This window comes from Colobus angolensis, unplaced genomic scaffold (assembly GCF_000951035.1).
Source record: "Colobus angolensis palliatus isolate OR3802 unplaced genomic scaffold, Cang.pa_1.0 Scaffold194, whole genome shotgun sequence".
Classification (NCBI taxonomy): Eukaryota; Metazoa; Chordata; class Mammalia; order Primates; family Cercopithecidae; genus Colobus; species Colobus angolensis.
This window is the reverse complement of record NW_012115088.1, coordinates 4,151,362-4,177,332: the sequence shown is the minus strand read 5'-3', so window position 1 is coordinate 4,177,332 and position 25,971 is coordinate 4,151,362. Positions and strand designations below refer to the sequence as shown.

The 25,971-nt window shown below is 40.4% G+C and overlaps 1 protein-coding gene across 3 annotated transcripts in view; it reads right to left on the bottom strand.

The window, feature by feature from the left end:
* SULF1 (sulfatase 1) overlaps positions 1 to 25,971 on the bottom strand; it is a 196,784-nt gene that overhangs the window by 74,632 nt on the left and 96,181 nt on the right. For all 3 annotated transcript variants that reach the window (XM_011940921.1, XM_011940922.1, XM_011940920.1), the window contains 4 exons: positions 24,229 to 24,301; positions 23,693 to 23,924; positions 11,600 to 11,839; positions 1,522 to 1,673 (listed from right to left, as the gene is read on the bottom strand). In XM_011940921.1, coding sequence (XP_011796311.1) covers positions 1,522 to 1,673; positions 11,600 to 11,839; positions 23,693 to 23,864 — 564 coding nt within the window. In that variant the 5' untranslated portion in view covers positions 23,865 to 23,924; positions 24,229 to 24,301. The remainder of the gene's footprint in view (positions 1 to 1,521; positions 1,674 to 11,599; positions 11,840 to 23,692; positions 23,925 to 24,228; positions 24,302 to 25,971) is intronic.

Below are 25,971 nucleotides of genomic sequence, written 5' to 3'. Positions count from 1 at the left end.
GTGGATTTAAGGACCAGAACAGCTGCAAAAGCAGTATCAGAGGGATGGTGTGTGTCACATGTCATTGTTAGGGCAAGTCTACAGGCTATCTCCTTCCTCTTCCAAAGGGGTGTCTGTTTCATTCTTTTCCTCACTGAAAAAAGATATATATTCTTTTCAGACCCAGTTGTCTTTGGCACTTAATCAACTGTGATAATGAACAAGTTACGCTGATTTAGTATTTGGAGAGAATCTTGATTACTTTGCTCTCTTTAGGACAACAGGGAAAGAAAGGTTAATAACTTGAACAAGGAGCATGAAAAGCATCCCCACAGACAGCAAAGGAGAGCAGTGACAATTAGTGCACATGGTCTGCACCATTTGCATGCAATGATTGTATCCACAGCCGGGGATATGAACTAGGATGAGTGGTTGAGTCACTCTAGAATGCTTTTTTCTCATTTTTGCAAATAAGGATATTGCTCAAATTTGCCTCCAAGGTCTATGCTAACTTTTAACTTTCATGAGTTTGGAAGCCTATTAGCAATGTTTATAAATTCATTTGCACTCATTGTTTTCTGAAGGGTATGAAGGAGCTGGACTTAACATCTTATCTCCCACCAAGTCCCTTGTGCTCAAATCAGGCCAAGCAAAAAGACAGCAATATGCCAACATTAAATCAAGTTCTCTCCTTCCGATTTCTACCAAGTGATCTAGCCTGTTGGGAGAGGTTGCTAGATAGAGCAGATTCTCAGCTTCTTCTATATAAATGAAGAAGAGATGGGTATGGCTGGAAGGGAAGGGGATATTTTAGGCAAATTAGCAGGCTAAATTCAAAGATATTTTCCCCTTCATTCTTATGATTTGAAAAAAATTTAAACTTAAGTCAGCTATCACAAAGTCTTTGTGAATTTTTAAGTCAAAACTAGAACCCATTTGTCAAAGAACCATGGGACATTGATTTCGGTTTGTCTGAACTGATTTGAAAATCCTAGAATTGATAGCATTAGAGACTTTTGTGGACGCTTGCTGTGATAGGGCAGGTGTCCTTGTCACATATAAGCTTGGTCAGAACGGGAGTAAAAACAGGGAATGTGGTTTTTCAACCTTTAATTATCATATTTATTTGCTCTTATGCTTGTGCCTAAATCTGAAGCCACAGACAAAATATACTTTTGTCCCAGTGAAAAGTGAAACAGTACAAGATGAACATTTGATTATGTGGACAAGTCCCTGGTTGGGTCCAGGGCAGCTGGGGGGACAAAAATTATCACAAGACAGAGCAGAGAATTCTGATTTCCTCGATGATACTTTCATCAAAGCCTGATTGCCTTTCATCCTAACGAGGGAAATCACTATACAAAGGCAGCGCTCCTTGAGAGTCTTTTCCTTGCCTAGAGTTTAAAATTACCTTAACATTTCTCATGCTAACATTGTGAGAACATAGAAAGCCAATCTTGTGGATAGTTTAACTCACTGAAAATGGCTTTTCCCCACTATGCACAAAGTAAATGATGCAGTGTAAAAGTGCCTGAAAATTACCTTTGCATAATCAAATCCATGCTTTTCTTTGATGCCATTGCGACAAACAGTGTAATTATAGAAGCGAGAATTCTTGATTAATCCAAGCCATTCTCGCCACCCAGGGGGGATGTAGCTGCCATTATATTCATTGAGGTATTTTCCAAAAAAGGCTGCAGTGGGAAAAAAGAATTATTTTTTTTCATGTAAAATGATTAATCCTAAATAAATGGATAAGTATAAAATTATGACTTGTAAAAGAGATGGTAAAACAAAAGTTGGCCTAGGTAATAGTGAATGCCAAAATGACATTAGTGTAATACTCCAATCCTTTGGCAAAGTGACATAAACACATTTTTAAAAAATAAATAGAAGTAGTATCCAAGTCCATGGATTACAGCTCAATGAAAGCATCATAATGATCACAGCACTCTGGGTGCATTTATTTCTTATGGTCCTACTGCAGTAAAATCAGGCTATGCCCTTTTGTTAAGTTGATGAAACAATCAGAGAAGTAGCGTGAGATTTGGAATGCAACCACCGGGCAAGTGTTGGAGAACTGAAAGTTCAGTCTTTGTGATACGTTTTCTTACTATTTGAGAATTGTGAATTATGAAAGCACTATTGAAAAGCTTGTTTTTGTTTTTACATATCCAGAGAGTACAAATTTTCCAAACCAGGGAACCATGGTAAACTCCATTTTTATGGGATATGATCAGGTTTTATATCACATGTATAGTATGTAATGGGTGTTTATGTTACGTGTATTTTATGAGTGTATACATCTATTATTGATAATGAAAATTCTCTCAACATAAAGTTACTATATAGATTACTAATTTTCATAGAATTATAGTATAGTAGAAGTGTATGTGTCATGAAGACAACATAGTTCACTAAAAAAGCCACTGGAAGGCCTTCACATTTATAACTTTGTCATGTCACTTCCAAGAAAGACCACTATGCCACAGGGCTGACTGGGTTTTTCTGAGAAGGTGAATAGAAATTTGGTCTTCTGCAAAAGATGATAACAGGAGAGGGGTACGGGAAGAAAAGAAGAAGCTGGGATTCCAGGAACGATATGGGTTCATTCTTGAAGTGAAAAATACATTACAAACTAGCCAAATGGTAGTCATAAATGTATTGGAATACTTTTGAGAGAGAAAGAGGATGCTATTTGTAATTGTAATTACAGAAAATCTGGTATAAACAAGCACGATTCTGGGTGAACTTAAATGTTTGGTCACTCTAGCCACACACATAGCTTTCCCTTCCAGTAGAAAGGGCCAGAGAAAACTTTATTTTATATATATCTGTATAGGTATATGCATGTGTGCGTGTATGTATATATGTGTGTGTACACACACACACCCCTCTACATACATACACATATGTAGGCAAGTGTTAGTTTTTCTGATGTTATAAAGCTGTTGCCAGACGCCTTCCATGTCAAAGCCATTTCCTGGCTTCCTTAAACAGATTTTATAGGTGCCCTTGCTTACATCCATGGTAAAAAAAAAAAGTAGTTCCTGGAAGACTGGCTTGGGATAATAGAAACGAATTCTAGAACTGGGGCACTTTATTGACATTGGTCTGAAAACACACATTCTGAATTTCAAACTTAATGTACATAATTTTGGTGTCTCTATAGGATAGCTATTTAGCTTGCTTTTGTCTTTGATATACAACTACAGATGGTCCCTGACCGCTGATGGTTCAATTGAAGATTTTCATATTTACAGCGGTGTAAAATTGGTATGCATTCAGTACAGTACTCAGTCAACCCTGTGAGATATTCAGAATTTATTACAAGCCTATTGGCTTTGTGTTCGATGATTTTGCCCAACTGTAGGCTAATATAAGTGTTCTGAGCACATTTAAGTTAGACTGGGCTAAGCTAAGCTCTGGTGTTCGGTAGGTTCGGTATATTAAACGCATTTTTGACCTACCGTATTTTCAACTTATGATGGGTTTATGGGGATGTGACCCCATCATAAGTCAAGGAGCACCTGTACCTGTAGAATTCGTCCATCTGAATGTTTTACTTGCTTCCTAATGCTATTGCCTAAAATGGAATTACCGGTTTTCCCTTTCAGCTTTATTCCATTCCTCTGAATGGCATAATCACCCTCCATGAACCATGCTTGGCCCTCCAGAGTCTCCTCTGCTTCCACCTGCTCCTGCATTCCCCTTACTGGGCAGTTGCCACCCCCTATTGGGTCTGCCTTGGAAACAGTGCTCAAATCCCTCCCACCATCCCTGGTAACTTGCCACCCCTCACAGATGCTCATGGTCTCACTGACTTTCCCAGCCAGGCTGGAGGGTTTTTCCACTCCGATTGCCACTGGTTGATCTTCCCAAGGACCTGCTCTGGTTACTTCACCCTCTTCTCGCAATCTCAGATAACCCTCACTGACTGATGTACAGAGTACATCAAGTGTACTCTGCTAGCTTGCCCTCAGAGTTACCTTGAGTTTGGACAAAATGCTGCCCTTTCCAGTTCCATCTCCTATTTCTCTGTTAATCGTCCCTCTCTCCAGCTAATGTTTCCTCTATTTGCTCTCTGGTTCCCACCTCTATATTTTTGCTTGTGCAATTCCCTTTATTTGCTTCTTTATATATCAAGGCCAGAATAGGTGCCATTTCACTCACAGTCTCTGTCTTAATTCCACAACACTGTCTTTGTGGTTCTAATGTCATCTTCCCTTTCTCCATTGTGGCATAGTCATATTCATGTAGAAGCTGAATATCTGCTAGACTATAAGCTTTTTGAGGGCAAACATTGCCTCTGCCTTGTCTCTGAGGCACTCTCCATCCTTGCACACAGTTCAGGGCTCCATTCTTTTTGTTTCTTGAACTTGGGTTCATGAACCCAATGTATTCTGGGGACTTTACTAGATCTAGACTTTTAAAAATTTGTGATTTTGCTTGAATTATCTTTTTTATTTTTTTGAGATGGAGTCTCACCCTGTTGCCCAGGTTAGAGTACAGTGTTGTGATCTCGGCTCACTGCAACCTCTGCCTCCCAGGTTCAAGCGATTCTCCTGTCTCAGACTCCCAAGTAGCTAGGACTACAGGTGCATGCCACCACACCCGGCTACTTTTTCTTCTTCTTTTTTTTTTAAGTAGAGATGAAGTTTCACCATATTGGTCAGGTTGGTCTCGAACTCCTGACCTCAGGTGATTGATCCACCTGTCTAGGCCTCCCAGAGTGCTGGGATTACAGGCATGAGCCGCTGTGCCCAGCCAAATTATCATATTTTTTAAAGCTGATTTGGCCTTCAAAACATTTTCATAGAATAGAGCTGTAGAGTTTCCAAAATTGTTATTTCTTATTACATTATTTTTAAAAGAGTCTAGACTCCAGTCGGAGAAATATGGCAATGTTGAATGAATGTTTATTTGTTGACTCTGTGAATGAGTGAACCAATTAGGTCGTCAGTCAGCCAAGTGCCCACTGCTTAAGGATTCTGCCAGGGGCATTGAGCAGGTTGATCAGTGTAGGGCAAAGTGTCAAAGGGTCTCACACCAGGTGACTCAGGATTTCTTTCTGTGCTGACTATGTGTAGTAGGAATTCTTCTAATGAGGAATTCCTGTCTTAGAGACAAACTGACCTTTTCACATAGAACCACAAGATGATTTTCCTTTTCCAACAAAATGCAGTATGACTTGGAGCCACAGGCAGCAGACCAAGGCCACACCCCACTAACGTTCAAAAGGGACTGTTTCCAAAAAGCTTGCACTTAACCTCAGGCCCCATGCTTTCCTTGGCCTCCTCCTCATCCCTACGGGTTTATCCCTTTCTCTCATTTTTTTTTTTTTTTTTTTTTTTTCCAAAAAGGCAAACAGCATAGTGATTGAGAATATAAACCCTAGAGCCAGCCTGCTTGGGTTCAAATTCTGGCCCTAATACTTGCTAGGGTATCCATCTACATTCAAGGTACGTAACTTCTCCCTCCCTCAAGTACCCTTCTATAAAGCCACTGTGGTGATAATGATAATGGTGGCAGGATTGTTTAGAGGATTAAATGCATCAACACATATGTAAAGCACTGAAAACAGTGCCTGGCACAAAACAAGGGCTTGTGAAGTGCTCCTACAACTAATATTGTTATTAGCGTCACCATCATCAGTATCCTTTTGGCCCTGTCTTATAGTAAATGATTTTCTATTCTGCAGTGTAAGAAAATCTCACACTAGAGTTCTGCACTTGTGCCCTTGAAAATATCTCTTTGGAGGTTACATATTTTCTTCCCCACTACTATTTGTTTTATGGCAACGAACTTCTCCATTTGGCTTACACTTTCTGCTTAATTAGTTTTATTTTATTTTTTCTGCACTTTAAGTTACTTCATTGTTGGGGTTTTTTGTTTCCTCTCCCCACGTCATTCCTGCCCTTTCCTCATTGTTTTACTTTGTAGGATATTTTGTACTGTTTTCTACCCATTGCCATGGCATTCCCCTTTGACTTAATCCTTCCCTTATAAACTATTCCTTCAAGTCTTTTAATAGTCCTTGCTATTTGCTTCAGAACTCCCTCCAGGTTTTCAGTGTCTCTGTGTTAATGGAGCGTAAGAAATGTACTCAGTATTCCAGATGTGCGCTTACCCATCACACTGATCCCAAGGCCGATGGGGGCCCCGGGTGTCAGGGTGCAGCACTGTTGGCCTCCAGTTGCTCTGGCCTTTTTGTTGCCTCATGACATTGAGACTCGTTTGTAATCACCCCTGGCCTCTTTCAACATGATGTTTCCTGGCGGCGCTCTGCAATTGATTATCTGGCCTGCTAATTATTTTCCTCCAGATGTATTAAATCTCTCCCTTCCTAAGGTGAATTTAGCTTTCTTGCCCATATTGCCGTTATGTCTACATGTAGGTTACATATAGTTCAACTTTTTTCTATCCTTCGGCATTGGCAATTCAATTCAACTCCTGCTATCTGAATACATCGCTGACATGCCATTCACCCATCCTCTTTTTTTCTGAACACCATTAAGCACTTCCCCTTCACAGCTGTTTAAGAAGGTGGTGGGGGTTGGGAGGCAGGGAGAAAGATGAGAAGACCTGATTGTAATTATTGTTGGCTTTAGGCCACGCTACTTCTGTTTAGGACAACCTGTTCCATAATGCTTAGAAAAATGTCCTGGAACTATCTGAAACCAAGGCATTTATTTTAAAGCCAGCAATAGTAAATAACCCGAAGATCTGATGCTGCAGAAAAGTCAAATCTTATTTAATGTATCAAAAGATATATTGAAATTTTAATCTATTTAATTGATAGACTTAGGGTGATGGGATTTCATGGTAGTAACTATAAATATAATTTTGAACCAAGTTAAAATTATGATTAATGTCAGTTTGTATACAGCAGTCTGGTTGCCCAAACCAGATTGTAAGTATAGTGAAGACAGGAATCTTACTTTAAATGTCTTCAACCCAATGTCTAGTATGTTCCAAGCACACTGTGGTTTAATAAATGTATGATGTATCTCATGTTTATGTACTTATCAAGAATCTAAATCATAATAAAATTAAGAATATTAGTTTGTCTTACTTTAAGTGAACTCTACATTTAAAAACATCTTATATTAGAGAATAAATATACTTGCTATAAGTAACATAAATTTTGTAATGTAAAAAGACAAAAAAATTTTTGATCCAATATTGTATTTACCATTATTTGACATAATTTTTCTTTTTCAGAACTAAGGCCTATGATTTTGATTTATTACAAAAGAATTCTTCACAAAAAGATTTACTGCAGATGTCTACTAAATATTGTCCGTTCTACCTCAGTGACATGAGGTAGAATTCATGTGATTAAGATTTAACTCATACGTGATTTTATGTACCATGTGTTAGGATTGTAATTAGAATACCACAATTGTTAAATGAATCAATATTATAATTACCATGAGTATAATAAAGTTATAACATACAGTAATTTCGGGCAAGACAGAAAACTTAGGAATCACTCTAGGCCAATCTCTACATCGTACAGATTGGAAAACTGGCCTGTCCAAGTCCTCATAACAAATCAAGGTAGAATATGATTCTGTGATCTTCTCGATTTTGCTTCAGGTTTTTTTTTGTTAAATACTTAATGCTATCTCTCAACCATGGATAATTATTTTTACCTTAAAACCTATGCCAGGTTTTATATTAATGTTGACATCCTCATAATAAATTTAAGTTAATTTTTTTGGAGCTGATTTCAGGCAGGATATTCATTTTGATGATAGATAATCCAATCTCATTCCTATTTCACTTGTCAGAATATGAAGTGCAGTAGACATGTTACTGCATTTTCCCCTTCTTGAACATTCAAGCTCTCATAGACTCATATTTTCCATGAGTAAAGTTAGAAAAATTTAGGCTATAGCCAGTCCAAAAATACGCCTCAGTTCTGAAAGAGAAAACTCATGTCATACAATGGTAAATATAATACTGGATTAATTTAATTCATTTAAATCCATGGATTCTGGACGCCTCCCAAAATAAGCCCCTTAGTAATTTGTCTTCTCTAAGTTATTCTACATAAAACTTACTCTCTAGATGGATATTTATGTATAGTACATATTTCAGTTTCCCTCATTATTTTTCTTAGGTTTGTAGCTAAATGTTCCAAATAATAAATTCATTATTAGGAAAACAATAAAATCTTTACACATTGACTTTCTCCCTACTGGTTTAGTGTCTCATAAATAGTTACATTGGTTTAATAGCTACCTACCAATTCTCTTAATTTTCTAAGATTCCTGCCACTTGTGTGTACTTATTTGTGTATTTTCAAATGGGTTGTTGTCCATGGTTGGATCAATAACTGTTGTCCATGGTTGGATCAATAACTATTGTCATGAAGACATTTTTATTTCCTAATTGTCTGAGATACTGCAATATTTTCCCATCAAGGATAAATTTAAATCATAGAGATCTCTATCACTGCCATTTCAGTCTTTTTTTTTTTTTTTGAGACAGAGTCTCACTTTGTTGCCCAGGCTGGAGTGCAATAGTGCGATCATGGCTCACTGCAATCTCTGCCTCCTGGGTGCAAGTGATTCTCCTGCCTCAGCCTCCTGAGTTGCTGGGATTACAAGCACGCACCAACACACCTGGCTAATTTCTGTATTTTCAGTAGAGATGGGGTTTCACTATTTTGGCCAGGCTCGAACTGCTGACCTCAGGTGATCCGACCATCTCAGCCTCCCAAAGTGCTGGTATTACAGGTGTGAACCACTGCACCCAGCCCCAATTTTTATTTTTTCTGATTTACTAATAGGCAAATCAAGATTTGTTTTCCTGAGCCCATATTATCCTTTTCCTACTCTTTTTTTTTTGAGACAGAATCTCACTCTGTTGCCCAGGCTGGAGTACAGTGGTGCAATCTTGGCTCACTGCAAGCTCTGCCTCCCGGGTTCACGCTATTCTCCTGCCTCAGCCTTCCAAGTAGCTGGGACCACAGGCGCCTGCCACCACGCCTGGCTAATTTTTTGTATTTTTAGTAGACGGGGTTTCACTGTGATAGCCAGGATGGTCTTGATCTCCTGACCTTGTGATCTGCCCGCCTCAGCCTCCCAAAGTGCTGGGATTACAGGCGTGAGCCACCTCACCGGTCCCTTTTTCTACTCTTAACCAAGGTTTTGGAAAAGTCTGTATTTCCCTTAAAGAATTCCTTTTATTTTGGAGGATGACTCACTATAAATTGTATTATTACCTAAGTGTCTAAACCCTGGGGTAAAGGTTTAGAATCAGACTTAGCTTCCAGGAGCAAATCTATTCTCCCTGGAGAAGACATCGACTGAAACAAACTCCTTGGGCTGCACAAAAAAGTGACAGCCCGTTGAGGTAACACGTAAGCCTTCTGGTGTGTACAGTTTCATCCCAGACCCGATTCTTGAGGTTTGATCAGCGCACTGGAGAGACCCCTGAAGACTAAGGTCCTGGTGCCCACTCTTCCCATTAGAACGTCAGTCAGATCTGCCACTTCGGTCACTTTATTCTTGTGGGTGTAAATTTGCTCCTCTAAAAATAAGGAAATGGAACTAAATTATCTTTTGAGTTTTAGTTAAACTCTCTCAATCCCTCTTAGGGTGGATACAGCACAGTATAACCGAAGCAGGTACCAGGAAACATTATGCTTACAGGCAACTGAATTGTTTTTATCCTGGTGACTCGGTGAACTTTACAATGGATGGTGTTTCCATTTTTGCTCTTACTATCTGGATGCTGAGTTCTAAATATTCCACCTTTCCCTACAGCAAGCAGTTTGTACAGCAATCTTCACCTTGACTTTAACTAGTTCTACTCTTTGCTTCTGTTTGCCAGGGTCCTTTTGGGTCTGTAGCCTCTAACGTCTGCATCTCTGGAAGGCATTTTGGAATGAGGCAGGATAGAATCATTACATAAATAAATAAGACAATGAACAGAAGAAAGACTTTGGAGTCAGATGTCCTGGGTTCATTCTATCACTGAGTAGCTCATGACCATAGACAATTAGCCTTTCTGAGTCCCGGTTTTTTCATTAGTAACATGGGGAATTCCTTTCTTTCAAGATTGCCCTAGGAATTAGGTGAGATAATGGCAAAATCGAATTCCCTTGTTTCTTGCCCTTCCTAATTTAGCCCTGAAACAAGTTAGTAAACCCTAGTTGACTGCTCTAAGTCCTGGCAGGGCCCTGTCTCACCCTCAATCTCTATTTCTTATGACAAATGTCATCCACATCACTCTGGATATGTGAGAGTCCCAATCGTTCCAGTTGCAAGTTTGCTACTAGGGATTACATTACAGGGAACCTGGGAGGTGAAAGGCACTGATTTCACGCAACACTTCCCATAAACAAAACACAATTTGATGGTTAAAAATCAGGAACCAGGTATTAGCGAACTGCCTCTGATTCTGTTTCTGAGCTGGTCACACAATGTTTGAAAGCTCCACCTCAGTTATAAAACAGAGCCAAGTACATCTGCCGTCTATGAACTCTACGGGGATGTTTGATGGATTTGCAAATTGCTTTGAGTCCTCAGACGAAAGGTGCTATAAATTTAAATCACTAATGTGAGAAAACACACTCAGATAAGGCACTCTCTGTAACCTCTCTGTAACCTAGTTTCTTTCCTCAGCATAAGAAAACACCCTTGAGATGCACAGGATGAGCTGCTTCTTTGAGTCGAGATGTTGAGCTGTCTGCCAGTGACAGTGCTATCACATTCACGATCAATATTTTCATCCATAAATAACAAGTATTAAGTGCCCATAGGGCGCTCTGCAAAGAAGCAAATGTCCATATATTTCCTGAGTCCGGTGGGAAAAAATGAATTTCACTTGTAAAAGAGATGCAGGAGAATATTTATCTGAATTCCTTTACTTTTAAATCTTCAAAATAGAGAAACTGTAGCCCTGAAAGTCATTTGGACAAGCTTTAATAGTAACATATCTGATTCTTATGAATAACCCAGGTGATTCTGGAAAAATAAAAACAAGCAACAACCCATGTCTGCACTGTAGCCCTTCTATGAACAACATTGTGTCCTTTTATGAAGAAATGCTACAAAAACCCAAGGACATCATCTACATGCTGGGAGTATAGGGCCTTGGGGCTAACATTACCAGAAGGAACTTTGCTTTTGTCTCAGAAAGACTGGCATGATGTTCACTACTCCTCTTGAAAGAAGTCCCCAATTTTCAAAAAACCAATTAAAAAAAAACCTCTTCTTGCCCTGTGTAGGTTAAACAATAATAGGAGGTGTAGCAATTAGAATGCCCTCCTTTCCTGGAAGGTAGAAGTGAACATTTGAGACCTAAAAATGACCACAAGCTAAAGAAACTTTCCAAATCCTATTAAGTATGAATGAACAAATACATGAATCAATAAGGTACACAAGATTGGTTTACCCATCAGTTATTTGTTAATTAATAAATAATAAATAATTTTGATCATTTACTGTGTCCCAGACCGTAGGGTAGATGTCAAGCAGTTTAAAAACACTTGATCCTGTTTTTGGGTATTTGTTGGAGCTTCATGCATTTCATTACACAACACTTCTTCCTGAGTCTAAGGCATATTATGAGAGGTTCACGGGCTAGAAATGTCATCTCTTACCTGTTCTGTAGCCAGTGTTGTTAAGATATACAGCAAAAGTCCGAGGCTCATGCATGGCCTGCCACGAGGGTGAAGAGCAGTTCTCGTTGTTGGTGTAGACATTGTGATTGTGAACATACTTCCCGGTGAGCATGGAGGACCTTGATGGGCAGCACATGGGTGTAGTCACAAAGGCATTGATGAAGGTGGCCCCACCATGTTCCATAATCTTTCTTGTTTTGTTCATGACTTGCAGGGACCCTGAAAGGCACAGTGCCAGCGTTGTTTAGCAAAGTGCAGCACATGAATGCTCATTTCTATCGTGCCCTTCAGTGCCTCTGTTTCCCTGACTTATTCATTTCCTTTCTTAGCTTGAAGGAGTCTATAATTTGATCAGCTCTCATTTCTACAACAAAATTAAGCATTTGAGATCCTACCATCTCAAGTATTTTGCAGAATAATAAACATACTTCTCCCCTTTGTAATCACAAAGAAAAAAAATGCAAGCTAATCTGATAATTAAAGCTAGAATTTTAGATATGGAGCAGATTCAAAGGCCAGCATCCCATTGAAGATTACCAGAGAACAACAGCCTGAAATACAGAGCATCAAAACCCCCAGCCCAGCACAAATGCAATCTACTAGTGACATTGCTACTAAATTACTAGTGTAGATTATTACTAGAGCATTTTAATCATATGAAAGAAAAGAGAAAAAAATTTTCTTCACTATTAAGTCCCATCAAAATGCCAGTGTTTAATAATAATTTAAAAAATCTTCAATGCAAGTTGGTATCCTCTAGCAAGCTCACCAAATGTTTGCCAGTTTTTTCTATTAGGATAGCAATATCAATTTATATTTTGATCTATTTATGAACAATTTTTAAGGATAGGCTGTTTGCTTGTGAAAGAGCTATAATTCGATTGCACTCAAAAGTATTTGCATGACTGTAAAATATTCCATTTTAACTTTAAGGATGAAATGGTAACATAAGATTGCTGAGGAAGGAAAAAAAAAAAAACTATTTCGATTACTCTATCCAGCCAAACACTGCAGCTGAAACACATCCAAACACTGCAGAAAAGCACAGGCCAGAATTCAATAGTCTTTTCAGGACTCGTCAAGAAGTGCACTACAGAGTACTACAGCCAAGCCCATTGCATTTGAATCTTGGAGCCTCAGATTTCCAACAGGTCCCACTTCTTCCAAAGAAAGGAAGAAAGTCTATGTTTTCCAGCAAGGAAGGAAATCGTAATGCAAACCAGGCAAGCATTCAGGGCAGAAGAGAAGCATGTAATAGTCCAAAATCCACAGTTAGTCCCGTGTCTTCATATACCAGCTTTTACCGTTCACATGACGCATATGAGAACAGGAGGAAGGTTTCTAATTGGGTCTCATTAGAGCTCCCTAAAATATGCCTCAGCTAGGAGCAATCCTAACTGTTCTTTCTCTTCTGGTTGTCTTCAGAGGATCAAGTAACCTTTTGTAGTCAGTGAATAACATGTCGTGAGTGCCTACTTCATGCAAAACATTCTATCAACCTCAGCATTCTGGGCTGATCTCCCAAGTATAGCATAAACAAAAGAAATGGGAAATTTTCTGCTTCTGGTCTTCAGTAATAAACTCTCTAGACGAGAACCTACATAGAAAGATCACTTGGGGATATTTGCAAAGCAATGCACGTGTAACAATGTGAATACAGCAGTAGCAGGGCATATAAAAATAGAGGGATCTTGGATTGAAGGCTTAATAGGAGTTCTGAAATGAGAGATGAGGACAGATGGAAAAAAAGGAGGAAGTAAATGTCGGATGGGTGAAGTATATCATTGGGGGATTGTGGCGAGTGACAAGTGTGATGCTCTAGAGGTGGGAAGAAACAAGTAGAGTGATGAGAACAACACATTGATTTCCTGGCATGAAGAGGAATATGGGGAATTCTCTTCATGAAATGTGGAAAGCAGATTTGGCAGATAGCTTGAAGGCTGGGCAGAGATACTGGATGTGATAGAATAGAAAAAATGAAGGTAGAGTTATGTTCTGTGTCAAAGTCATGAATGGCATGTTAAGAAAAAAGTCTTTGAAAGTTGTTGCTGCTGCAGTGGATTGCAGATTGCAGTGGATTGCAATTGCCTTCAGAGGCATTGCTGTTGCAGTGGTCGTGTGTGGATTGAGGAGGGCACAGCACTGTTGGTCTGCGAAGGGTACAGATGAGGTCGCTGAAGCCGTGTAGCCCTGAGGAGAGAAGAACTCGGATGACTATGCCTTTGACACAGAGCAACCCTAAGAAGCAGACTCAAGTGATGTGGTAATGCATGAGAAGGCTGGGAGTTGGCTAACACCTTGAAGTTTTTACCATGAGAAGAAAACTGGAAACCAGTAGTTTCACTGATGGTGAAGAAGTAACTAAAAAGGAATATGCCTTATAGGAGATTTAAAAACCCCATTTTAGAGAAGTTGCATTTTATATTTGTGTTGGTTGATCACACAGGGGGAATATCCTGGAGATGAGCAGACAAACGGAAACGTAGAAGTGGAAAGAGAGTGAAAGGTGACTCTGAAGATGTCTTGTCATGTCTCGTTGCTCCCCTTTAGATTTCTGCAGTTGTTAGTTACTGAGTATCTTGAATTTTGGGAAACCAGCAAACACTGTTGATGGCTTTTCATTGTCCAGTAGTCTATTTCAAAGAACAAGCTCCCAGTTTCCTTTATGAGCCTTAGCTGAATTCAAATAAATGAAAAATGCAGCTGAGGCCATCATCCAAGGTTCTCAATGGCAGCACTGCAATTTCTAGTTTACAGACTCATTTAGACTACAAATATGGGACAGAGATAGAAATCTGATTTAAAGTCAAAATAATATGAAAACAGGGGCTAAAACTTATCCCAATTCATCACAGTGGGAAGTGCCTCAGCCAGGATTCTCCTCTCATTCTCACTATCACCCTTTTCTTAACTAACTGAGCTGATTGTGCAGGGGTCCCAACAATCCCTTCAAATGCCCTGGTTCCCACCAGTCCACAGTCAAGGGAACCAAGACAACACTGGATCCCCATAGGCACTGTTAACAGTACAGTTCCATCCACTGGGGTCCTTGAAAGTGGGAATCTTGGGCCAGGCTCGGTGGTTCATGCCTGTAATCCCAGCACTTTGGGAGGCCAAGTTGGGTGAATCACCTGAGGCGAGGAATTCAAGACCAGCCTGGCCAACATGGTGAAACCCTGTCTCTACTAAAAATATAAAAATCAGCCGGGCGTGGTGGTGGGTACCTGTAGACCCAGCTACTTGGGAGGCTGAGGTAGGAGAATTGCTTGAACCCAGGAGGTGGAGGTTGCAGTGAGCCAAGATCGTGCCACCGCACTCCAGCCTGGGAGACAGAGTGAGACTCTGTCTCATAAAAGCAAAACAAAAAGTGGGAATCTGGTTTGAAGGTTCTCAGTAAAGAGATTCTGAGACAATGCTTGCCCAACTTTAAAAAATCACCTGAAGGGCATAGTAAGCCCCAGAATCCTATACCTACCCCAAGATACTGGTTTAGTAAGTCCAGGCTGGGGCCTGAGAATTTGTGTTTCTAACTAACCCTGGGTGAAGCTGAAGCTGCCTCTCAGTGAATCTCACCTGGAGAAGTATTCTAGGTTGGACACAGAATCAGGGAAGCCTAGAGCTGGAAGAGACTGTAGTGAGTACCTCATTTTGAGTGATCTAGGTGGCTTAGATTACTGCCAAGATTGTAGGATATATTGTAGACAGGAAAAAGAAACATTGATTTTCTACTTACTCTCAGCGAGGTTCTCCTCTAAGTGCTTCACACAAGCAATTCATTTGATTCAGACAATAATCCTTTGTGGTGGGTGCTAGTAGTTATTATTCCTATATCACAGATAATGAAACAGAGGAGCAGAAGGCTAAATCAGGCTGTGCCTAGGGCCACACAGACCCTCAGTGGCAGAATCCAGAAGTAAATGCAGGCAGTCTGCCCAGAGACCATGCTCTTGAGCTCAATCTAGGCTGAGTGTTGGCTGTGACACTGACATTTTCAAGATGAGAAACAGAATTGATGTCTGCTTGCAGTCGCAATAGGTCTCTCTTTCTGAAGTCTCATCTTTCGATTCTTCTCGCCTCTTAGAGGACAGACTGACTGACATTAATACCTGTCTCCTCCCCTCCCCTCAGGGCTGAAATGGTCTCGGTGGCTCAGGCACAGATGAGGCATGAGTGGGCTGTGCATCTGTCTGTCTTTAGCTGCTGACTGCCACTTTGGCGTTAATTGTTGCCTCTGATCTCTGTGGATTCTCTGGGTAGAGACAGATGACGGTGTGCAGGAACCTGAATCTCTTCACTCCACTGTGTTAGTGTATATCAGTAAGGAAAGCATTGAGCACCTTTTTATGGCTGTGCAATGATTAATGTCAGTCAATAACACTGCCTTAGTCTGTATATATTCCCACTGTGATTGTGCCATTGATTTTTTATTGGCAAACGTTACCAAAAATGATTCTGTAATAAAACTCATAGTTATTTATTCACAGCTGTTGAGAGCAATGGACAGGACAATGTCTATCCAATAGGTGGAAGGGCTCAGTTTTGTTTTAAGCTGAAGCTCTTCACTTCTGTAGGTTTCAGGCCTTTGGTGCCTGAAATGCAAACGGTGTTGATTCTCAGTTATTAGAACAATTATTTCATAGGAATGATGTGAATTGTGAAGCTGAACACTCATAACCAGATTCACAAGGCAGTGGTGAGGAGGATAAAAATGAGAAGGGAAAGAGCCCTAGACTTGAACATGTGGAAAACATTTGGATTTTGCCACAGATTAGCTTGAGCAAGTCATTTATCCTCTTTTGGTTTGCGTTTCTCATCTGTAAGATGGAGCTTCTAATAGCACTCCCCACTCCAACTAGTTTACAAGGTTGTTGCTGAGCAAGTGGCACCATGCCATCAAAGCACTTCCTGCAAGGAGTGTGCCGACGTGGCTGTGGTTGCCCTGTGTGCTCACCCCAACCCCATCACATTAAATTTTCTCCTGCCTCTTCCATCTTCTTTTCTGTAATCTACATCTGAGGTCCAAAAGCTGGAGGACAGAACAGAGGTCAACTACCTTTTCTATGCTGTAAGACCTAAAATGTTGATACTGCTTTTCAAATACAAATATCAGTTCTTCCCCTTTATACACACACTGACTCCTCAGCCCAAGCAAAAAGCCCAACTTCATTGTTATCTTAAGTTGTCCCGTGAGGTGGGAGCCAGACACAAATGCTCTGAAGCAGCCTGACTGTGACTGTGTAGCTGGTGTGTATGCACTGCTGACTGGGCTGGCTTTATGAGAGGCAAGGTCCAGGCCACAGGCGAGTCCCAGGACTGCCAAGATACACTGTCCCAGTGCCCCAGTTCCAGGTTGGGACTGAGAACATCTGCCATTGCTCCTGCAGGATGGGGAGTGCTGTGACAGCCATCAGCTGTGGACCAGGATGCTGAAGAGGTCAGTGGTGGCTGGGAGTGGGAAAAGCGTCACCCTTCAGGAATCCATTAAGATCCACCATGTTTGCAATGTTGGCGCAGTTAAAAATCAAGGCTCCAGGAGTAGTGCTTTGGATGGAGTATGTGATAGGTTGTGGCTAGACAACCATAGTGAGGAATTTAAATCACTCTATATACTCCAACTGCTTGATTCCCAAAATCATTTCATACAGAATGATTTCATATAAAAATCATTTGTTTGAAAAAGGATGGGAGAAAATGTCCCCCTAATTTGGATGACTTTGCTAAAATCACACAGAGATCCTGAATTACTTTATTGACATGTTTAAACTTTAAAGCAAAGCTTTACGTTTCCCGATACATATATCTTAGCATTTGAGTATGCAGTATTTTGTATTATTAAACATTAAAATTTTCATCAAACCTGTTTGTCATGTCCAGAGAAACTTGCAGAACCAGAAATTCAATAGTAAATATTGTCATTATCACTTACAGAAGTCCCAGACATGTGGGATTCATATATACCTGGCTTCCTAGAGAGATACTTCCATGTGGATTACAGCATTCACAGTTCAATGAGTGACAACAACAAGCAAACCCAGCTCTTACTGATTGTGGAGGGGTGTTTGTCGATATCATTCTTTCATGATGAAGTAAGGCTAATGCTTTAAATATTTAAGTCGTTTGTATTAGATACTTCCCTGCCATTTTCGCATGCCGACAGTTATTTTCATAGTAAGGTATGAAACATGAAACAGTGACATTTCCTATATGAAAATGTCTGTATGATCTGTTGAATATTCTAATTCTAAAAGCATAAGCATCTAAAAAAATAACAAAATTAAATGGTATTTTTTTTTCTACCCAAACTGTGGAATTGGCAAGGAAAAAAAAAAAAGATGTTTTTTAGCTAAAACCAAAGGGGGAAAAGCCAGTTGGGAGAATAAGGGAAAAAAGAGAAGATAATAAATTAGTCTGGAATGTTTCCAGGTCACTAAGACTCATTGTTTCCTCCTGGCCCCTCCAAAAGAGGACAAGGCCATTAAAAGCTACTTACAGGAATGGAAGAAATTAACATGCCTACAGGGCTACACAGATAAGGTAGGCAAGCGAAGGCAGCCAGGTATAAGAAAAGTCAGAGGGCTTTTGTGTCTTTTCATTGTTTTACCTTTGATAGAGACATGGTTTATAGAGCTTTTCCTGACTATAAGAAAAACAGCAGTATGGTCAATGATGAATGGCACCTGTACCTTGGTGTAAGTATCGAGGGACAGCACAGTAGTGGGGGATCCCAGTGTCTGAGAGCAGCTGCAGCTCCATTTCAAACATCTGAGTGATGACTGCTTCATGGGAATGCAAGCCTTCATTCTTTTGAATTTTCAAGAAATGTCAGAATCTGATTTTTTAATATGTCATATATATTTTAAAATATGATTTTTAAATATTGGCTTCATTCTGAAAAGTATGCTCATCAAACAACACACATCTGTGGGCTAGCTCTGGTCTGAATACCTTGTGTTCTGGCTTCTGCTTTAAAGATACAAAGTATCTCCACGTACTCATAGCTTCCCTCTACATATGATCTAAGAGAAACATCCGGTGAGTGTTACTGAGATGTTCCTGTCAGGCCAATTTCCTAGGAATGTAAGAAATGCCATATTGAGTCAGATCAATGGTATTATCTGCTCAATATTTTGTTTCTCAGAGTGGCACCAAGGGCCTTTTGGGAAAAATTTAGAGCCCAATCTCTTTGACGCTAGTCTCAGAAAGTTAGAGGAGTCCCTCAAACACTTTTTATTTTCTCCCTTCTGATTTATAAAATATTTCAAGTGTAGGGTATAACAGAATACATATACATCTCCTAGCTTTAACAAAACTTAACATGATTATATTCCTTCAGATATATATTTTTTCAGTTTTGAAATAGAATGTGAATGTGCTGATGCTCTCGGTCATCACTTTTTCCCCAGTGGTAGCCATTATCCCAAACTTCATGTTGATCACTTTCATGCGTGTTTACTGAGCTTAAAAATTGTAAATCTTCCACTCATTATTCTAGCCTAAAACCCTGAAGTACTTACGGGTAGAGGCACAACCTGAACAACTTCTTAAGTTGTGGGAAAAGCAAATTCAGAAGTAAGAGGACGATGGTTAAGTCATTTCATCTTTCCACAGGCTGTTTCCTCCTGGGGTGATGATCTTTGTCCTGCCCACCCAACGCAAGTGAGATGGCAGTATTCATTCACAATAATGTGAACAAAATGTTCTTTGGAAAAAGATGAAGTGTTATCCACATGCAAGGTTCTAGCACTTTTATTAATGAATTCCTTATGTATCTTACTCCCTTTACAGAGTAATAGTTTATTTGTCCTGAAAGTGAAGGGAAGGGCTCCTGCTCATGATGAACTAATGCTTTCCTCCCTGACTTGATTTTATAAACTTTGATTATAGCCCTTCTCAGCCTTCATCTTTCTAGACAAACAGATAAGATTGTTTTATGCTTTCCCAATGAGAAAAGTATTCTATTAGAATTTTCATAATTGTTCTTCTAAGTCTTTTCTAAGTCTGTTATTTTCTTTTTGGAGGCACAGTAGCCAAAATTGCCTACAGCGTTACAGGTGCAAAAAGGTTTGCATTAGGTGAAGATTTATTAAAGCACTTGGCAAAGACAATTGCACCGGAGTAAAAAACAAAACAAAACCTAACCATATCAAAGCGACAGTGAGATACTTCATGCCCGTCAGGATGGCTTCTATTAAAAACAAAACCAGAAAATAACAAGTGTGGGCATGGATGTGGAAAAATTATGACACTTGTGCTCAGTTGGAGGGAACGTAACATGGTGAGTTGCTATGGAGAACAGTAAGGTGGTTCCTCAAAATAATAAAATAAAAGTATCATATGATCCAGCAATTCCACTTCTGGGTGTAGCTCCAAAATAACTAAAAGGAAGGTCCTGAAGAGCTCTTTGTACACCCATGTTCATAGCAGCATTATCCCCAATAGGGAAAAGGAGGAAGCAACTCAAATTTCTAACAGTGGATGAATCGGTAAAAAAAATGTGGTACATATATACAATGAAATGTTATTCAGCATTAAAAAGGAAGGACACTCTGACACATGTTACAACATGGATGAGACTTGAGGACATGAAGGTAAGTAAAATAAGCCAGTCATAAAAAGATAAATGCTGTACAATTTCACCCACATGAGGTACATAGATTAGTCAAATTCACAGAGACAGAAAGTAGAATGATAGCTGCCAGGATTGAGGGAGAGAGAAAGGGGAGTTGCTGTTTGATGGGCATAGGGTTTTACTTTTGCAAGATGAAAAGAGTTCTGGAGATGGGTTGCACGCCAATATAAATGTGCTTAACAGTACTGAACCGTACACCTAAAAATGGTTAAGATGATAAAAAATAAGAACGAAACAACAAACACCCCAAATCTAGGGCAATAATGTTCTAGAAGGATTATGAGCATATTATAGAAAAATAAGGAAAAGTCTCCATCGAGCGGGCACCACTATGAAGAGCATGACTTTTCTGCCAGGAAAGGAGGTCTTCTCCGGACCTCCAACCCACAGTTCACTCCACTTCCTAGTCATTTTGTTTTGCCAGTAGCCCATCTTTTGCTTCTGTTCCCTCTCTCCCCAAACCTAGAATATTATTATGCATTTGCAGATTGCTTTCAGGAGGCACTGAATAACTATTTGTAGATGGCTGATTAACAGAAGGGATAGTGGTTAAATGCACAGCTGTGGAGACTCAGATCTAATACAGGTCTGGGTTTCACCATTTACTTGCTCATCACAAGCTACATGACTTCTCTAAGCCTCATTTTTCTCATACATAAATCAAAGAGAGAATAGTAACTACTTCCTAGAGTTGTTGTGAGGGTTAAATAAGCTAGTTCTTTTTTTTTTTTTTTTGAGACGGAGTCTCACTCTGTCTCCCAGGCTGGAGTGCAATGGTGTGATCTCGGCTCACTGCAACCTCTGCCTCACCGGGTCAAGCGATTCTCCTGCCCCAGCCTCCTGAGTAGCTGGGATTACAGGTGCCCGGCACCATGCCTGGCTAATTTTTGTGTTTTTAGTACAGACAGGGTTTCACCATGTTGGCCAGGCTGGTCTTGAACTCCTGACCTCAGGTGATTCGCCCGCCTCGGCCTCCCAAAGTGCTGGGATTATAGGCGTGAGCCACCACGCCCAGCCAATGAGCTAGTTCTTAGCATGTTATCTGGCTAGAAAATCAAGGAAGGAGTTAAAGGCAAATATGTAGGAAACATCTGAGTGGACTGGACCAAGCCTGGTCTACAACCCTTCACCATGATATTCGCATGCCTTCAGCACAAGGCAATACTTGGTAACTGCTCAGAAAATATTTACTGGATGAATAAATGAACTATAGGACAAGGCTGAAAATTTGAATTCTGTTAAAAAATAAAGTTATGAGCAATTTCTTAATATATTTTAAAGACAGTGCTGTATATTGAAGAGGTAGATCGTGATGAATACTTAATATTTATTTTGGGGAATTTTAGCTTGTTTAGAGCCTTATGGGTCCATTTCAAGTTAGTTTAGTGCCCACTATATTCCCAGGCACTAGGAGCGCATGAGGAGTGCAGCATAAAACACACCCTTGCTCTCTGGTTGATCTTGGTCAAGTGGAAGGGACAGGCATGGAGGGTGGAATGTGCACCATGCTGGAGTCATGTTCTTGGGGTGCAAAGGAAAGTTCCATCAATGCTGCTGGAGGGGAGGGTGGTTTTGGTTTGGGAACGCTAAGCCCATGACATGAACTGGGTTATGAAGAACAGGTAGGGTTTCTCTAGGTGGAGAACGAGGAAAAGGCAGAGGGGACGAGATGCCCAAAGGCATGGATAGAGGCAATGGGGGTGAAGCCACCAGACACCTTTGGGGAGACGGCAATTGTGTTTATGAGGTACAGAGTGAGAGTGGGGGAAAGGGAAACAGCCTTGGGGACAGGTAGGGGCCGCATGGCTCAGAACTCATTTGCCCACAGAGGAGAGAGGCTTAATCTCGTGGCAAAGGGAAATGGCAGAAGGGACTTAAGCAGAAAAGTGATCTGATCAGATGGATACTTGAAAGATAACTCTGGCAGTGGAGGGAAGGGTGGGCAAGAGAGGCCAAGACTAGAGGAGGCAGGCAGGCCAGGTGACAAATCGGTGAGGGAAAAACTGGGAGAGATGAGAAGATCCAGAGATCTCAGCTGTAGCAAAAGCGATGAATGGGTGAGATGTTAAGGAAGGTGAGTTCAGGTGTGAGGTCAAACAGAGGGCAAGGATATGTTTAACATTGCAATCCTCATGCAGAGACTGTGCTATTAACATAATAGGTACTAAACTAACTTGAAATGGACCCACAAGGCTCTGAAAAAGCTAAAATAACTTGCTCTGTAAGTGAATGAAAACATGTAAACCATCACTTACATGCATACTAACATCATATGTCCTAAATACATACTCATGTACTTGTGACACCTTTCATTTTGGCCTGTCGCCTGAAAATCAATACCCTTGTCAAAAAAAAAAAAAAAAAAGGGTGGGTTGACTCTGCAAATCAATTTCAACAATAATGACCTCTGCTGGCTTTTTAGTGCATTTGCTTCCAGCTGAACCCAAGGAATTAACTTTACTGGGGTCCCACTGTTTCGTTTCAAGTGGGAAACCAAAGTCCCCTTCCATGGAGACCAAGTGCCAGCATGGAGAGTTTTATCCTCAAGAACCTGAGCCGCAGGAGCTCTGTAAAGAAGCCCAGCATGCTCTGCTAGAAGATTCGACTCGCAGTCAGGTTGAATGTGATGGCTAAGCACAGCTGGGTGATCCCTGAGAGCAATGAATTTGAGTTCAGGAAAGGAACTGAGGAGTGGTAGTGACATCCTGTAGGGGCAAGCTTTCTATCTGCCTTGCACTAGGTGCGCTAGAAGAATTGGCCCTCGGCTTATGAACAAGACCCTAGGGCTGGACCATTGAAGACAGTGAGAAGGGAAGAAACCCAATCAGATGATACAGAAGGTAAGTTAGAATCACTAGATTTTGGCAAGCTTTCTGGGTGCTCTACAATTAGCCTAGGCAAGCTAATTAAAAAAGCATCATATCTGAGATAGTAGTAAGTGAATTCTCTACCCAAAGACATACAGAACACTGCAACTTTCAATTACCTAATGATTACTATGACAAACTGTGAATAAGTAATCCATTCTAATAATAATAACCACTGAAAGTTCCTTTAGTATCAGTCTATATTCATATCCATTGCATAGAATTACAGTCACATCCTCATACTCTCTGAAACAACTTTGCCCAAGTATTTTTACAATTTCTTAACGGAGGGTTTTCAATCCTTTACTTCTACAGTCTTCAGTGCTGACCCTCTTCCTCCATCGTCCTACTCCCCCAGGCCCCTTCCCCGACCATTTCAAAAGCATAACATCAGAAAAGTAATGCTGAAACACAAACCAATTGCCTTATGATCAATACAAGTTCATTGCATAAACTAGGGTGTTGGTTAAGATGCAATAATTAAGTGCAAAACCTCAGAATGTCTACTGATAATCCTGTGACTCGATAAAGCATCTGAACAAAAGAGACTAACAAGTGAAGAGTCCAGTGTCTCACCCAGCTCCACATCTTGATCATCGGTAAGCACAAGAATAATGTTGGGTCGAATGTTTTTTCGTTCCTGCTGTATCCGTCCTCTGAACCTCGGGGATCTGACAGTCGAACAGAGGCTTCCCAGCAATTCTGTGCCCAGGACAGCCAAAACCAGAGCACAACAAGAATACTTCATTGTATTTGGTCCAATGTTGCAAAACTGACAAAATGTCTCCGTCTCCTGATTTCTGGAGTTCTGGGCAGTCAGAGAAAAACGGAGACGGTGAGACTAAAATGAAATCCAAACTCCAAGCACAGTTGCAGAAAAAGGGCTACAAATAAGTCAGTATTGGCACATAAGCTGGCAGAGACAGGGTTGTACATGAGTCAGAAATAGCAAACCCTCACAAGCGCTGGGTAGTTTTTTAAGCACTTGATTATTTTGCAAATTCACTTTTGTCCTTTATTCTCATTCCAACTTTTCCTATTTCAATTCATTGCCAAAATAGAATTTCCAACACAGAGCTCAAATGTAAAAGCTTTCTGACAAGAGCTAATACCTTGAATTAGGTATCCTGGTTGAATAATCAATTTCTATTCTCAGAGGTATTCAGAACATCTGCAGATAGGGTCCTGGAAGAAGGAGAAAAAAACACAAAGGAAATATCAGTCAACGATTTTAAAAACAGATTTTCGATCTGAAGTAGTCTCTTGCAACAGCATATTATATGTGTATATATTATATATATTTTTTCTTCTGTGCTCCAAAAGGGAGGAACAGAAGGAAACAACTTTCAGAACTGCTAACAAATGACTCAAATGCTATCTTCATTTCATAATCAGCTCCATAAAAGGGTGGTAAGGTATCGCCCTGCTCACACTCTGACAGTACTTTACACATCCCCAACAGAGCTGACGATCGATTAGGAAGAGCCAGCAGTGCCAGGGAAACAACAGAGCATTGGGAACAAGTGTTTTTATGTGGGAAGCAGATGGTGCGAGGGGCGTGTTGGGGAGCGCTGACTCACCTGCGTGTGATACTGAGTACCTAGCAAGCAGAACGAAACACACGCCACACCTGTCATTTGTCAGCTGCATTATATCATTCACTACCCAGGAGAGTCTTTTCTGCTGACAAAGACTTCATACTAAGTGACTGGGAAAATTTTGTCCAGCCTCTGAAAACCTCCTCACTGTCCCCCATCAATCAATCACCAGAAGGAAAAGGTGCTTCCTCCGTGCAATGTTGGTTCCTCTGTCCTCAGCTTGTGCCGGCACCTAAATGGACAGAACACCCTTTTGATTGTCAATCACCAGGCTTACTGCTGGCGAGACCGGTAAGGCACAGATAGCACAGGGGTTTTGCTTTGCTGCAGATCTTAAACCTGCAAAGCAAAACGATTGATTGGCCCTGAGGCTGGAGTTAGTGGCTACCCTTCCACATTAAAAAATAAATAAATAAAATCCAGAAGGGCGAGCTGCAAAATCTTTGCAAAGCTGCACAGAAGGAGGCTTTTGAAAGGGTTGGAAAAATGCCCCTCTCACTTTGGAACACTAACCTGCTGAAAGCTTTTCTCTTGGAAAGATAGCAAAGGGCTCATTAAAAAAATAAAATCTTTCTCTCACATGTCATGAGGGAACATCTTTATGGGAATTTAGGCTGCCCTAAAATTAATTAGATAGCAGTCTGTTTCATCAGTCACTCAGTCCCCATACACCTGAGAATCTGTATTTTGATCTGCAACAATAAACTGGCATTGGATAAGTAGGCATAACTAATTAAGTGTAAGCATCGCATAGCAGGAGGAAAGGGCTCCATCTCTCAACTTCATGCCCTTAATTCTGGAGGGTGACAAGGGGTAGTGAAAGAAGAAAGACTGGATACCATATACATTATTTTGTTTTACACAAACACACACATATTTTAAACTTTATGAGCTGTTTTGTAAACAGTTCTAATGCTTTTCACTCTGCAGCCTGTAATTATACTGCAAGAGAGAGAAAGAGACAAGAAGAAATAGGTTTTTAAACAAAACTCTAGTGTCTGCAGCCAGGCAGTCCTGACTACATTATCTGCAACACACAAGCCAGCTCCAATTGATGACGGAGCTCTGTAGAAGTCACTAATGTAGGATTTGGTGCTTTCTTCTTAATAACTCAGGGTGATTCCACAGTGATTGCTGTGCATGCCGAACACTGAAAGCCTGCAATTATTCTGCACTGACTGTTTGACTTCTGTGCATTTGTTTTAAATCGTGAGAAACTTGATACAGGCACGAAGGGACAGGAAAACTAAAGGAATA